Source organism: Perissodus microlepis, chromosome 15 (genome assembly GCF_051167445.1).
Source record: "Perissodus microlepis isolate ML-2025 ecotype Zambia chromosome 15, ASM5116744v1, whole genome shotgun sequence".
In the NCBI taxonomy this organism is placed as follows: Eukaryota; Metazoa; Chordata; class Actinopteri; order Cichliformes; family Cichlidae; genus Perissodus; species Perissodus microlepis.
This window is the reverse complement of record NC_140475.1, coordinates 3,023,745-3,038,194: the sequence shown is the minus strand read 5'-3', so window position 1 is coordinate 3,038,194 and position 14,450 is coordinate 3,023,745. Positions and strand designations below refer to the sequence as shown.

Sequence of the window (14,450 nt, the reverse complement as noted above, 5' to 3'; positions counted from 1 at the left end):
CATTAGTAGGAACCTCTTGTGAAAAACTAAACCGTTAAGAAAAATGGCACATAGGATGTGTGCCTCTGAGATTTCACTCTCTAATAACAGTTTGTTAATTCATGTTATTACTGTATACAGTTTGTTTGAGGTAGAGAAAGGGGGCAACTCCTCAAAACAGACATTGTATTTCAGTTTTATTTCATTTACACAAAAGTCATGTTTAAATCAGTGCTACAGGCAGTGGCTATGAAAAAGCAACTGCAATACATTTTGCAGTTCTCTCCATATTTTGCTTACAAGGAGCCAGATTTTCCTTTAGTTATTTAAAGTGGTATTAATCATTCAAGCATACAATAGGCACCTAACTCAAGTGATGAATCAGTGATGTGTCTGCACATAACAGACAACTTTGAAAGTGTCTTTTATATTTAGGAAAATTGTTACTAACAGAAAAGAAATGACAAGAAAGGTGCCTAAGAGTCAGTGCACTTAGTTCCTATGTTCTAAGCAAAATAAAAGAAATTAGCTTTGCACAGTATGTGTCTGTGTATATTTATATGTGTGTGTGTATATGTGTGTACATACATACAGTAGCAAATGGTATTGATCCTAGCGTCCTCAAAAATGTTTCCATAATAATAATAATAGATTATTCCAGTGAAGACATAAAAATAGTTATAAGCATTTCATATGAATATATTGCGTGTATTACGATCATAAATGAGACTATTTTCATTACAAGGTTTTCTTTAAAAAATCAGTTTTCAGACAAGAGTAAAAACTCTGCCCCACCATATAGATACTAGGGGTGCAACGATACTCGTATCGATATTGAACCGTTCGATACAGTGCTTTCGGTTCGGTACGCATATGTATCGAACAATACAAAATTTTTTATTTATTTTATCAACTTTTCTTCTGACGATGCTGTCTGTGTTGAGCGCTCAGTGGATCTGCGCTCGACTACTCCGCCTAGGCTGCACTGTCGAGTGCAGATCCACTGAGCGCAGCGCAAGCTAGCAAGACAGAAGCTAAGCTCGTTGCAACATGGCTACTGCCTCAACACTACCCGAAATTGAACCTCCCCCACCCTCATTCAGATCTGGTGTTTGGAACTATCATGGTTTTCATGTGAAGCATGACCCTGATGGTAAGCGCGTCATGGACAAAAGTAAAACAGTACGTCGGATGTGCCACGCAATCCTCAATTACATGGGTGGGAACTAGTGCGTTAACGCAGTTAGCTTGTTAACGTGTTGACGCCGTCCAGCCCCACGCACTGGGTGATCTGCGGTAACTTGTTAATGGAGATTTGCCGCGTTATGGTGCTAATGTCATTTTAATGAGATTAACACTGACAGCACTAGTGAGAACACTAGGACATCATCCTCGTGCAAAGACAAGTGGAAGCAGACAAAAACAACAAGCACGCATGCTACAAACTTTACCCGAGTCATTTAGACAGCCGTTAGCACATGATTCTCCTTATGGGGACCTGATATGTTTAACATGCTGCTGAGAATATAGCCCAGAAGAAGCGTATAGTATAGCTTTTATTTTGGAAAGAGACATTTCTCTGTAATAAACTCTCTTTTCCAAAGATGAGTGATTTCTTGATCAGATAGATTTATTTTTTTTATTTTGTTGTTTCAGCAACATTAAATTTAAAAACTGTACTTTTGGGTTAAAATATATATTTATAATTTTAATAAATGATAAATTAAAAAGGCATGAACATTTTTTGTATCGAAAAAATATCGAACCGTGGCACCAAAGTATCGAACCGGACCGTGAATTTTGCGTATCGTTGCACCCCTAATAGATACCTATGACCTGCTCCAATGTGATGTACTTTAAGATCATTTATTTTTGTAATCCCTGTGACTCAAAGTGCACAACACTCCACTCTTTGGTCTGAGTGTGCCAGCATCCAGGATGTCAAAGGTCTGTTCTGGGACAAGAGTGAAGTCAAACCTCTGGAGCAGTTTGGCCATCACCACTTTAGCCTCCATCTAAAAAACACAACAGCGCCCACAGAGATGAGTCAGTGTGTTTATAGGTTAGCGGGTCTTCACATTATGTTGTCATCCTCACCTGAGCAAAGTTCTTTCCCAGGCACGAACGAGGACCGAGGGAAAAAGGGTAGTAGCAGTAATAAGGCCTTGTTGAACAGATAAGAGACAGCTTTAGTTACTTTGAACAATTTAACTCATTTTATCTGAGATAATAATGGGTGTACAAACATTATTATGTAAAACATGTCCGCATGGTGAAACAGTGTGTTCTTTACTTGGGAGCATCTGGGTGAAATCTGTCTGGATCAAATCTCAGTGGATCCTCGAAGAATTTGTCCAGTCTCCCGCTCACATAGGAGTTGAACTAAACATTAGAAAATAATGTATTTACTTATCTTGATGTTTATACAGAAGTGTATTTCCTGCTTTGCTAGAAACATATCAAAAAATACATGTCTCACTACAGCATTTATTCCTCCAGGTATGTGGATACCATCAATGACAATGTCTTCAGCAATATGACGAGATGTGCCCGGAGCTGTGGGGTACATTCTCAGAGTCTCTTTTAACACCTGGGGGAAGATGTATACAATTCATACGGCACATCTTGTGTTAAAAAAAACAAATGATGCTAATGGACTGGTACATATATAACACCGTTCTACTCAACAGAGCAGTGAAAATGCTTACTACCACAAATGTCATTAATGCAGAAGACCAAGGATACTTTAAGATACGGAAAAACATTACCACAATTTTCAAATTGCCACATGTACCTGTGACAGGTAGACCAACTTGCCCAGGTCATCGTAGCTTATTTCATGTTTCATCCCAATAACATCGTCCACTTCTTTCTTCACTCTGAGAAATGAGAGAACTCCATAAGAAACCAAAGTCTATTTGCTATAGTGGAAACTGTCGCGCAATATATTTTGACTTTTTACTTCTCCAGTATATCAGGATGTCTTCCAAGTTCCATGATTGCAAAAGCCAGCTGATTGGCTGTTGTTTCTTGGCCTGAAATAGCATAAATTTGGCAATCCTGAATAAGAATACCACCTTACAATGGACCAATAACACACGACATTAGGCAGTACAAAAGATGTATGTAGCTATTGTAACATCATTCACTGGTCTGATTGCAAAGCTGCAAGATGAGAGTTTCCTCCATCTTGATTCCAAAAAGAAAAGGATGTGATGATGAGGGGGCGAGCCCACACACCTGACATTTGACTGACAAACCAATGAATGTGTTGTTTAATACTACAGATAGCCCTCAGCCACCTTCTCCTCAAAGACAGTATGGCTAGCATACTGGTTTTTGATTCAGTGTTGACCCAGGATGAGTGCCTGAGCCTATAAACTCTGCAGGTTTTACAAAATCACATTAAAAACAGCACCTCTGAAAGCCATTTATGGAAAAAGTCATTTTTCCATAGACTTCTATAGGAACAGGAGCAACCGCAGATATTGCCATTTGGTGGCCTTCAGAAAGAATGCAGGTTTAATTCACTTCCATTTTAAAGTTCACTTTTAAGACACTGTAAATGACCACGGCAGACCCGGGTGCAAGTTCATGCTTTGTAGCATACTTTATTGACTCACACGGTTGCTGTTCACAATGCTCACAGAGCTGCAGCTCTCCCGCTGCCCGCTCAACATTATCGCAACCACAAACACAGCACCCATTACAATGCGTGATTGCAGATGCCGCACCGCAGGCGACGCCCCGCCACAGACACAAAAGCTATTTCCATCTTTGATATACAGTCTATAACAATACATCCATCATCTGGTCAGTAGTCCATGAAAATGAATGTATGTTGTGAATACCTGCATCGTTACACCTCACAATAGATAAGATTTTATAAAGATGAAACCATATGGCATTAAGTTAAAAATTGATGCTTAAAGTGGTGACTGCATTGTGCACCTTTTAACACAGCAAACCTTTTGGTGTTCCACAAAGATAGCGCAGTCCCAAATTATTGTGTAATATTTCATACATCAGTCCATTTTCTTAATTGTTTTCTTAACCTATCCCAGCTGTCACTGAGAAAAAGGCACTATCCTCCCTGAACAGATCGCCAGTCCATCACAGGGCACTACTTCTAACATCAAAGATGAAATAACAGAGACTCACCTGCAATGAAGAATGTCACAAAATTATCCAGCATAAACTCCTCATCTTCTTCAGTCATGCTGTCCTCTGAAATGATAAAAAACTACCTATAAATGATTTGACATCTACCATGTTAAGATGTGTTCTCATCATGAACAGGTACTAACACAAACCTCCAAGGAGAGTTCATATGGGAGGCACTGAACTTATGCTGCCCTATCATTTTTTTTCAGTGCGTTTATTTATTCGTTTTTATGCTCTTCACACAGATTCAACAAGATTCTATATTATTGCTCTTATCTAGTCTAATCAAATGTGAAATTTAGGAACTCCAACCTTGGCTTGCAGTTTTGATGATTTGTGTCAGGATGTCTTTGGGGACCTCGTCACCGTTTTGCATGGCGGTCTTTCTCTCATCGATCCACTGAGCTCCAGTTGTACGGAGCAGGCGGCACGCTTCCCTCACCTCATTAATGTATCCTCTGTTCTTTGGATTGAACTGGAATGGCAAACTGACAGGTTTAGGATGGCATTCTGATAGCAATGTTGTTGGCAGAACTACTGCATAACAACAAACGCTGAAGTAATACCTGAAAAAATATGTCTCTAAGGTAGTAAACCATTCCTTTCAGACATGTCTCAATGGCTTTAGGGAAAGGTGAACTATTCTTCAAGAGGTCCAAGTCCACCCCAAAGGCAACCTGAAATTTATCAAGAAAAAAGTATACACAAATATGCACACGCACACTCACCCTTTGGAAGGGTAAAAATGACTGTAATATAATACCTTAGTAATAACATCCAGGGTGACACAGTTGACAAGATGGAGCATATTAGCTTCTTTTTTACTGTCAGCAACATCTGCAAGTTTATCCATCAGTTTCTCTGCTCTCTCATTGAAGGTTCCAATTAGACCTCTCAGATACCTGGAAGTAATGATAGCTTTAGACGGAGAAGCAGCACATCCAAGACATCCCAACAAACTATCACAGAAATGAATTAAAGGATAATGTTCAACAGAAAAAAGAAAAACCTTCCTACTATCTGCTACTATCTCCCTACTGTTTCTACTAGTTCTCTGGGTGAAATTGCCTTGTTGATGCCAGAGATGGGATGAGAACGTCCAGACTGCTACAAACTGAGTAACTACTCATTACAAATCCTCTTAAAACTGGTTTCTTCCACCTCTTTCCATCTCTGTAATATTCTTTGTCAATATTTTTGATATTTAGAATTGAGCGATTTTTGATAAATTAGTGCTATTTGTCAAATTTGTAAATTCTGTAACATGTTGTATTATTTAATTAGTGTAGCCTGTTACTGTAACTGTCTTGGAGCATTAATAAAGTATTCAGAGTCTGATTCTTGACCGTGCTAATGAGTTCACTGTGTTCAAATGGGCTCCACAGTCAGCTCTCTAATTCCAGCTGAGGTCCTTTAGGATGTGGTGGATTTGAATGATGGATGCACAGCCAACAAATGTGCAGCAACTGTATGATGCCATATGGACCAAAATACCAAAAATCAACCAAAACGTATTTCCAGCACTGGTTGAATGTATACCATGAAGAAATGAGGCAGTTCTTAAGGCAAAAGTGGTTTCAGCCTGGTAAAGGCAAGGTATACGTTATAAAGCAACAAATGCATAACTCACATGCTGCTGAACGCAGGGTCCATGATCCGGCGCTGTTTGTACCACTTCTCATGATCCCGTGCTGTTACCAGGCCATTGCCTAAGAACCTTCAAAGAAGGAAGTTGAGAAAACATTCTCACAATACCCAATTCCTAATTGCTGTTAAAATAAAAGCATTTTTTCAAAATGTCTTCAAATGGAATAATCATAAAAATATATAACATTTCTCATTTTTTAAAGTATATTATAGTGCACACCAGATCTGTGCTGGCTAAATCAGCAGAGGTAGTGTATTGAAGAGCTGGATGACTTTAAAACAGTTTGGTAATTTATTCATGAAAATACATAATTTTATCGTGAGAATTTAATTTAGTTCCACTGATAAAGGGGAGATAAATAACAGCAAAATCTAAATAAACAACTCTGATGCTAATGTAGAGAAGCAACCTAAGTAGCCTGATGAGGCAGTCTTACCTTTGACCAAATAGGCTGAAGAGTTTTTTGTAAACAAATTTATCTTTGGGGTACTTTGGGGACATCAGGATTTCCTGAATCCACAAACATAAAGTAGAATCAGAATCAGAAGACTTTATTTATCCCCAAGGGGCAATTAACAAACAATGTTCAGCATATGTTGAAGATAAGAACAATAAGAACAGGCAATAGGAGTGAAATAATAAATACACAGTATATACAGTATATACAGTTTTAAAATTAAAGTGACTGAAGGTGAATAAATAACTGCAAGTGACTAAAAGTGAATAAAGTGTCAGTAGTGTAGGAAGAGTGTAGTTTATGTTTATGGGTGTGGGAAATGAAAGAGAAAACATTGCAAGAAATTGGATTTATGCAAATATTATCGAGAGTTAGGCTTAATGTAGTTGTTTTTTTTATTATTTGGCAATTTAACAATTGCAGGATTTCTGCCCAGCACTTTCACACTATTTCACCTTTGTTGCCTCTGGACTGGACACGCACACTACAACGTAATGAAGACCATTTATCCTGTAGACAGGCCCATACTTCTCGGCCCTGTAAAGGACATGCTGACGTTTAAATATTATTAATCACAACTTTTTAAAAACCGCACAAAAACATCGTTTACGCTCCACTTACCACTCCAGAAATTTGTCGTGTACAACTCCGCCATTTTTCATTATCCTCAAAAACGACGGTGAGTGTCCCAGAAGAAAACTGAGGACAAAAACAGCTGGTCATTATCTGGCAATGCCAGTATAGGGGTTTCGACGACGGCTTCACCTACCTGTCCCTCGGTGGGCCGGGTATGTGGTCATATTTCATATGAATGTGTTTTACGTACAAGCAGTATGCAAGAAATGCAACGATAAGCAGAAAGAAGAAAAATGTAAGTGATGGAGTTGCTAAAGTCAGAAATACGCCGAAAACTGCCATCCTGAAAAAAAGTCTGATATATGTCTGGGTTAAAAATTGCTGTTCTTTCAGTTAGGCAGCCCCAGCCTGAAAGAAGACGCACTTGTTTATCCTTTCGTTGACCACTTCCGTGTTCCTCAGGAGTAGTAATAACTAGCTGTTTTAAGACTGGCGGTACCAGCACAGGCTCCATAGCTCAGTGGTTAGAGCACTGGTCTTGTAAACCAGGGGTCGCGAGTTCGATCCTCGCTGGGGCCTGGCGCGGGACAACCTTTTAATCCCTTCAACATAATTTTTTTTTAAAATTCAGGTATGTTACATTGTTGCTGTTTTTTCTTTTCGTTCTCTAATAACCATGTTGATCGACAGAGACGGATTCACGGCCGTGTCATTAGTGGCAAATAACATTTATATCTAGCATGTTTCAGTCATTCGCTTAACTCAAATTGTACAGGTTCAATTATTAGCTGGCTTTTTTGTTGTTCGTCAACTACGTAGTGTTACCACGACGAGCAAAACAGATTTCTCATACTACATCAATATTAAATGAATAGTCACACTAGTTATCACTAGTTAAACGCTATAATCGTCTTATAAACAGTTTAAGACATTTAACTTCCGAGTCATCATAATTAAAATGGCATATTAATATTCACAGATCAAAACCTACATGCTTGACTGAAAAAGACTGAGGTACTTTGAGTAATAATAATCATAAATAATCCCTCGGTTACATAAAGCGCTAATGAAAACAGAAGGCTTGGGCTTGATATAATTTCATGTTATAGCATTAGAAATACGATCCAACAGCGACCCCTATCTCCGACTCTCGAAAATTGGCCATAGGAGCCTAAATTTCTGAGTAACACAAGCAAGAGTCATCGCCTGCATGAAGCTGTACAGTACATAAGCATCATTATTACTGCTATGAAACATACCAAACAATAGTAGATGGATCGATGGACTCAATCAGACTCAGAAGGAAATGTGATTTTTGGGTGATTCAACGTCAGGATGGCCGAGCGGTCTAAGGCGCTGCGTTCAGGTCGCAGTCTCCCCTGGAGGCGTGGGTTCGAATCCCACTTCTGACATCAGTTTTTTTTCTTGAACAATTGAGGTTCTGAAGACGGTTTTCCTGTGAAATGCTCGTACACGGTCCATGATGAGGCAAACTTGCTCTCAAACCGCATGGAAATGTTGTGCTCTTATCCCCTTGGATGCTGGGAATTTGAAAACAGAAAATTTTAATTTGCAAGAGCTCTTAATCTACTAATACGAATCAACATTGCTATAAAACACTTGGCTGGGCAATATGAACCCATGAAATGTCAACAAGGAAAAGAAAGCTGTTTTTATTGTAATTGTTTTTATGTTGTAAATGCCATGACCATAACCAACAATAATAAAAATGTAATTAACAGAATTTCTAAGATGAATGTAGGCTATGCCGCAAAAGTGCTTCCTTAGAATACGTATGTTAGGTCACCCCATGACCCAGGAGCCATATGAATTGAATTAATACACCAAAAGAAAGTTTAGCAGGAGCAGGCTTGTGTGGCACCGCGCCCTGTAAACTTCAGCGCACGATGTGACGCAGATGCAGTTTTGACTCATCACAACTTTTAAAACAAACTGTAAATGGGGGAAAGGCAGGGGATTCCTTCGAAACATAAAACAGGATCAATTTTGTGCTTATTACAGAGATAGATGTGCTTCACACATCAGATCCCGCCTGCCTTTTCCCCTCTGCTGGCGAAGCGGGAAATACTCCCTCGGTTCATGCGATTACACTCATTTCCAGGAGCGCCGGGTAATTGCTTGAGTCAGCACAGAATCTCACGTAGATGTGATGAAGACACGCGTACAGAAGCGACGGGCTGAGTGATGCGAATGGGCATTGTGAATCAAATGCGCACTTATGTTCGCTCGTGTAAATGTGCTGGCTGAGCATTAAGCACACTGCGCGGTGCTTAAGCGGGCTGAAAGGCTGTGACTAAGTAAGCGTATAAAGTGTTACTTTAACTCTCCTAAACCGATTTCTTCTCTCTCAGTCCCAGCAGCATTAGCCTGTGCAGCATCCTATTTATAGTGATCCATATGATTAGGCTGACACAAAGCTAGAAGCGGAGATCCATGATTACTATCTCCAGACGTGGGTGGTGATATATACGCACACTGTGGGATTATTTTGACATGCTAAGCCGAGTTGTTGATTGCGTTTTAGTAACAATGTGCTGGGTGAATTCACCAGTGTGAAAATCTAAGGCGGTTTAATACACTATGGTTTCTGATTTACGTGGATATTTTTTTAGGTCACTTATTTCAAAAAGATTTAAGTGAAATGTGATTTCTAGAACAGGCCAGCAGTTTATATACATCACCTGCCGACTGTAAGCTAAAACATTTAGCTGCAAAACACATTTTATTTGTTTAAATTATTTTTCTTTTAATTTCATGTAGTGGTTTAAGCTTGGTAGATATGACTTTTTCATCTCCCTGCCATGATATTAAAATGTTTTCTTATATGGACTCCTGTCAAAAAGAAAGCTTTCAGGCTGGACTCTGTGTAGCTAAGTACTCCCTGTGATTCTGTAGCTTGTAGCATAACTTTAAGTTATTGTTTTCTGTATGTTGCTTCAGTTCACTCAGGTTCTTTTAAAGCCCTGCCAAGGTTTTTCAGTCAGATTGAGGTCTGGACTTTGGGCCACTGCATCATCTTGATCCTTTTTCAGCCATTCTGTTGAAGATTTGCTGCTGTGCTTGAGGTTGGTGTTCTGCTGTATGACCCAGTTTCAGCCAACCGTTATCTTACAGACAGATTGGCCTCACATTAGACTCTAGAATACTTTAGTATACAGAGTTCATGGTTGAATCAGTGGTTGCAGGGCTCAAACCAAACCCAAATCATCACCCCTCCACCACGGTGTTTCTGCAGATATGCTGTCTTTGGTTTTCACCAGACGTGGTGCCCTGCATTAATGACAAAACATCTCCACATTGGCCTCATTTGTATATTTTTTTCAAGTCTTGTTGTTTGTTAAGATGCAACTTCAAAACCTATGCTATGGCGCCTTATGATGTTCTTTCTTTCCTTCCGTCATTTTGTTAACACACCTGAGTGCTCCAGTCCAGCAAAACCTCTACTTTTCAAGGTTCAAGGTTCTTTATTTGTTACATGCATAGTTATACAAGTATAACACACAGTGAAATGTAGCCTGACACGCTCCTCGACATGTGCAAAAATGGGGGGGGGGGGGGGGGGGGGGGTAGAGGAAGAACATTGTATATATATATATATATATAAATAGTATATACATTGGGTGAATGTGCAGTAGTAGCAGCAAGCAGGTGAATTCTGTACATTAATATGAATAGACATCTGACTATTTTACAGAATAGACAATATAAACATATTTAATACAGGTGCATTTAATTGGCACCACATGGCTGATATTTACCCTCTTAATTCCTATACAATACAATACAGTTTTATTATATAGCACATTTAAAAACACAAAGGCACACCAAAGTGCTTCACAATAATACAGAAAATCAACATAAATCAATTAACAAAGTACAGATTGGGCACTAGCACCAGCACAGACAGAAAGGAGGCACTAATAGACCAGAAGAGTTAAGTAAAATAGGTATCGAACATCCAAAGGTTAGGTGCAGCTGAAGCAAAGGCATGACCGCGTCTGGTCTTCAGCCTAAACTTAGGTTGGGCCTGGAGTAATTGACCTGATGATCTTAACGCTCGGCAAGGAGTGTACAGATTGAGGAGATCAGTGAGATAACTGGGCGCAATATTATTCAGAATTTTAAAAGTGAGTAGCAAAATCTTAAACTCAATGCGATATTTAACCAATGTGAATCAACAAGAGCTGGAGTGATAGAATCTAATTTTCTAGCTCCAGTAAGATGGTGAGCCGCAGCATTCGGAACAAGCTGTAGCCTGCGAAGCGCGACGGCTTGGAGACCAAAGTAAAGAGAATTACTACAGTCTAACCTGGAGGTTCCTTCCTATGGAAGGATTTACTTGGATTTTAGAGAACTCTAAAGCGTTCTTATTCACATGGCTCGATTTCATAAATACCAAACAAACTCCTAAAATGATGAAAATAAATAACAAAATAATAATAAAAAATATTATTATTTTATAATAATAAAATAATAATAAAATAAAACATAAATAGCTTTAAAAAAATTCTCTTTATTCTTTCAAATATTAGGCCATTTATTAGGCTACAAACAAAGCGTTATATCCAGGACTGCTACAGTTCAGGCTGAATTAATAAGGCCTGTGTACTTACAAATGATGACCAGCAGATGGTGCTCAATGACAGCTTCCAAAATTCCCACCATTCTTTCTGGCCTATTTCTTTAGAGAACTAAAGTACGACATACATAGACTGGCTAGAAAACACTGTAATGGTTTCTACTTTAAAACACACTTTTTTTTTTAATCAAACATTTAAACGAGAATGTCGTCTGTTTTTTGTTTCCACCATTTCCTGCAAGACAAGATCACAAATTCTGATCTAAGGAATCCAATAATCCTCATCTGACCTTAAATACCACTTTCTTTCTATTTGTTTGATACGATCCAGCCACTTTTACTGCTACGGCCGCTTCATACCTGTGCATATTGTTCGCAATAACCTTCAAGCTTGTCTGCATTCTTATCTTAAAAAGAACAAGCAATCATATTTTGGTCCAGGATCTTGGCTCTGTGTAAACGCTGGAGGCTGGGGGCCGTTTGATGTTGTTATGGCTGGCTGGCTGCCGCCTCAGCACTACTGGATCTGCAGGCCCCTCTCATGTCCAAAGGTATTGTGTTGGCTGTTCTTTTGATTATATTATCAACAGAGAGAAAATTAAGACTCCCACTGGACATGAGTAAACAAACAAAAGTTTGTAGAGTCTGGTTCATCCAAAGAATGTCAGCTATTCAGACTTCTCTGAGGATATTGATGTCCAGTGTTGGGATTATCATGCCGAATATTATTCTTACTTGAAAATGTTATCAGTCCTTGGTTTGCGAGAGACATGAAAAGCATGAAAATACTAAAGAGGGAAGGACAAGTATCCCAAACTTGAGATTGTTCATGTAAATGCATGCCGAACCCAGTTTTTTTAATCTCTTAAGCTGGAATGTGACAGCGAGGGTTGTTTGTTTTCAGCTGAAATACATCAGTAATAACTGGATATGTCCTTTGACCGGGCGTATTTAGGTTCATCTCTTTGAAAAACTGTCGTGTAGATACCTTTTAAAATCTTACGTATTGATTGCGATTTAACTTGTGACAGGATTATATTATGCCTAGAGGATCACCTAATTATTTTTCCCCAATCACCACGATATTGTTATCAAGCCAAACCAATGCTGAAAACTGCATTTGCTTTAGCGGCCACTTGAGGCCTCTTGTCCTGTTGCCTTTCATATTACATTAATTCTCATAAAACACAGACTTAGCTTCTGGGTCTGACACGTGAAGCCAGCATGAAAGTGACTTAAACCATTCTTTTTACAGGCCACCAGGGGTGGTTGCAAAAAGACCTACAGTCCTATAGTATCTACAGGCAAACAGCCCTCTGCAAAGACATCTGTAACCACTTTACTGAGGAGTTCATGCCCTCATTTGGGGTCATACTGTACAAAACATGAAGTTTATTTTGTAAAATTTGGGTATTCAAGGCATCAGAGATGAGGAACAACACGCCAGTGAACTTGTAGCTTCACATGTCACCTCATCAAAATGTGACCTGAGAACCAACTGGTGATGCCATGGTAACTAAATCCCTCTTTAATGCTGTGTATGGTTAAAATGGCAAATATAACAACTTTGAAAGGCATATTTATCATACTGTAAGCATGCCTATGGGTAATTTCACCAACAACATTCTTGACAAAGAATGTCACTTTCCGAGTCACTGTGAGTCACTCTGTCTGCAAACTGGTGACTCAGAGGTTTTCTGTGGTTATGCTTGCATCTAGAAAGTTTTCTTGACTTCTAGTATTTTTGTAGTCTGCAAATCAAGCTAGCTAGCACGCTCCGCCTTCCCATTTCACTGTAACAATCGTAGTGTATTCTCGTCCTTAACGTGTGGGCTAACCTCAACAAAACCTTTCACAAGCATCATCACACATTATTAACATTTATACATTTTAAAAAGGATTTATTATAAATGCCAATTCTTTGGATTTTATGATTTTTTTGAATATGGTGTTCCAACATGCAAAATGAAGCTGGCAAATGTGTCAACCAGTCACTGTTGACAACATGCAATTGCCATTAAGTCGGCCTGCTGGTGTTAGCATTTAGCTTCAAGTGCATTTGTGCTTAAGTAGTTTTATATTTGCAGGTTTTTCAGTCTGTAAGAGTGGAAGTAGAAATTGTGTGAAGTGCCACTTGTATCCCACAGCTCCTCCTTTTTCAGACTCTGCCTGGGATAGAGGCTCCATTTTCAGATTAGTTTTGTTGACCACCTGAGAACAAGGCCTTCCTCTGTGTCAAGCTGGTCAAGGAATGGGATAATTCAGGCCTGCAGATAATCCATTGGTTCCACTGATCCTTTGGTATTCTCCAAGTCGCATAGGTAGAGCTGCTGAGGCATGTGTATGGGTCTGTTCGTGTGTGCAGACATGCATATGTGAATTAGCGTTTAATTAGGTTTGTGAGCGCGTCCGTAACGACTGCTTTACTCGACCTTACTGAACCCTTTTCTGTCTCGGTGAATATATGTTTGTTTGTGTGGCGTTACCCACGTCACAAGCGATCGACGGGAGAGCTGGGGATGAGGCTGCCTGTAACAGGAGCAGCGAGGCACTTGAAGGACCGTGCTGTTTGCAGGTCGACCGGCCGCAGCACACCCAGAGGAAATCTCATGTTCCTGCCAGCCTGCAAAAGTAAACAGATCTGTAACCACCGAGGGCTGGCACCAGGCCTGGGCCACCAGCGCTATAACTAAAAGAATGAATCACATAACACACACACGTTCACGGCCTAAAATTAGAGTGCACGGCAAAGAGCGTATTCAGAATCCTCCACGCCGGTCCGGTCTTCTCACATTTCGTGCGTAAAATCAATCGCCCTAATTTGAAAAACAATGATTTTTGTCAGCTTGAACTTCTGTGCAACCACAACACACTCCCTCTGTGACATGATCCACATGCTCTCCATAAGCTGTGAAGTGTATTCACCCAGTTTTAAACGCATCTGCCCGGAAAAAACTCCCGCTTCATTCAATATTCCAGATAACATCTTTCAGCTACAAAGCTTTGAAACCTCCCCTCCCTTTTAT

At 39.5% G+C, this 14,450-nt stretch overlaps 1 protein-coding gene and 2 non-coding genes across 3 annotated transcripts; 2 read left to right on the top strand and 1 right to left on the bottom strand.

Annotated features, from left to right (window-relative positions):
- Positions 1-158: 158 nt before the first annotated feature.
- On the bottom strand, positions 159-7,286 carry LOC146371410 (cholesterol 24-hydroxylase-like). Its single transcript, XM_084953237.1, has 15 exons — positions 7,018-7,286; positions 6,870-6,947; positions 6,704-6,785; positions 6,228-6,301; positions 5,774-5,860; positions 4,907-5,045; positions 4,710-4,820; positions 4,456-4,618; positions 4,141-4,206; positions 2,942-3,014; positions 2,774-2,858; positions 2,459-2,569; positions 2,273-2,361; positions 2,077-2,143; positions 159-1,994 (listed from the first exon to the last, which is right to left on the bottom strand). The coding sequence occupies exons 1-15, from the start codon at positions 7,164-7,166 to the stop codon at positions 1,842-1,844; spliced, it is 1,527 nt and encodes a 508-aa protein (XP_084809363.1). The 5' UTR covers positions 7,167-7,286; the 3' UTR covers positions 159-1,841.
- Positions 7,287-7,330: 44 nt separating this feature from the next.
- trnat-ugu (transfer RNA threonine (anticodon UGU)) lies at positions 7,331-7,403 on the top strand. Its single transcript has one exon. It is a non-coding gene; the product is annotated as a tRNA-Thr (tRNA).
- Positions 7,404-8,153: 750 nt separating this feature from the next.
- On the top strand, positions 8,154-8,236 carry trnal-cag (transfer RNA leucine (anticodon CAG)). Its single transcript has one exon. It is a non-coding gene; the product is annotated as a tRNA-Leu (tRNA).
- Positions 8,237-14,450: the final 6,214 nt, after the last annotated feature.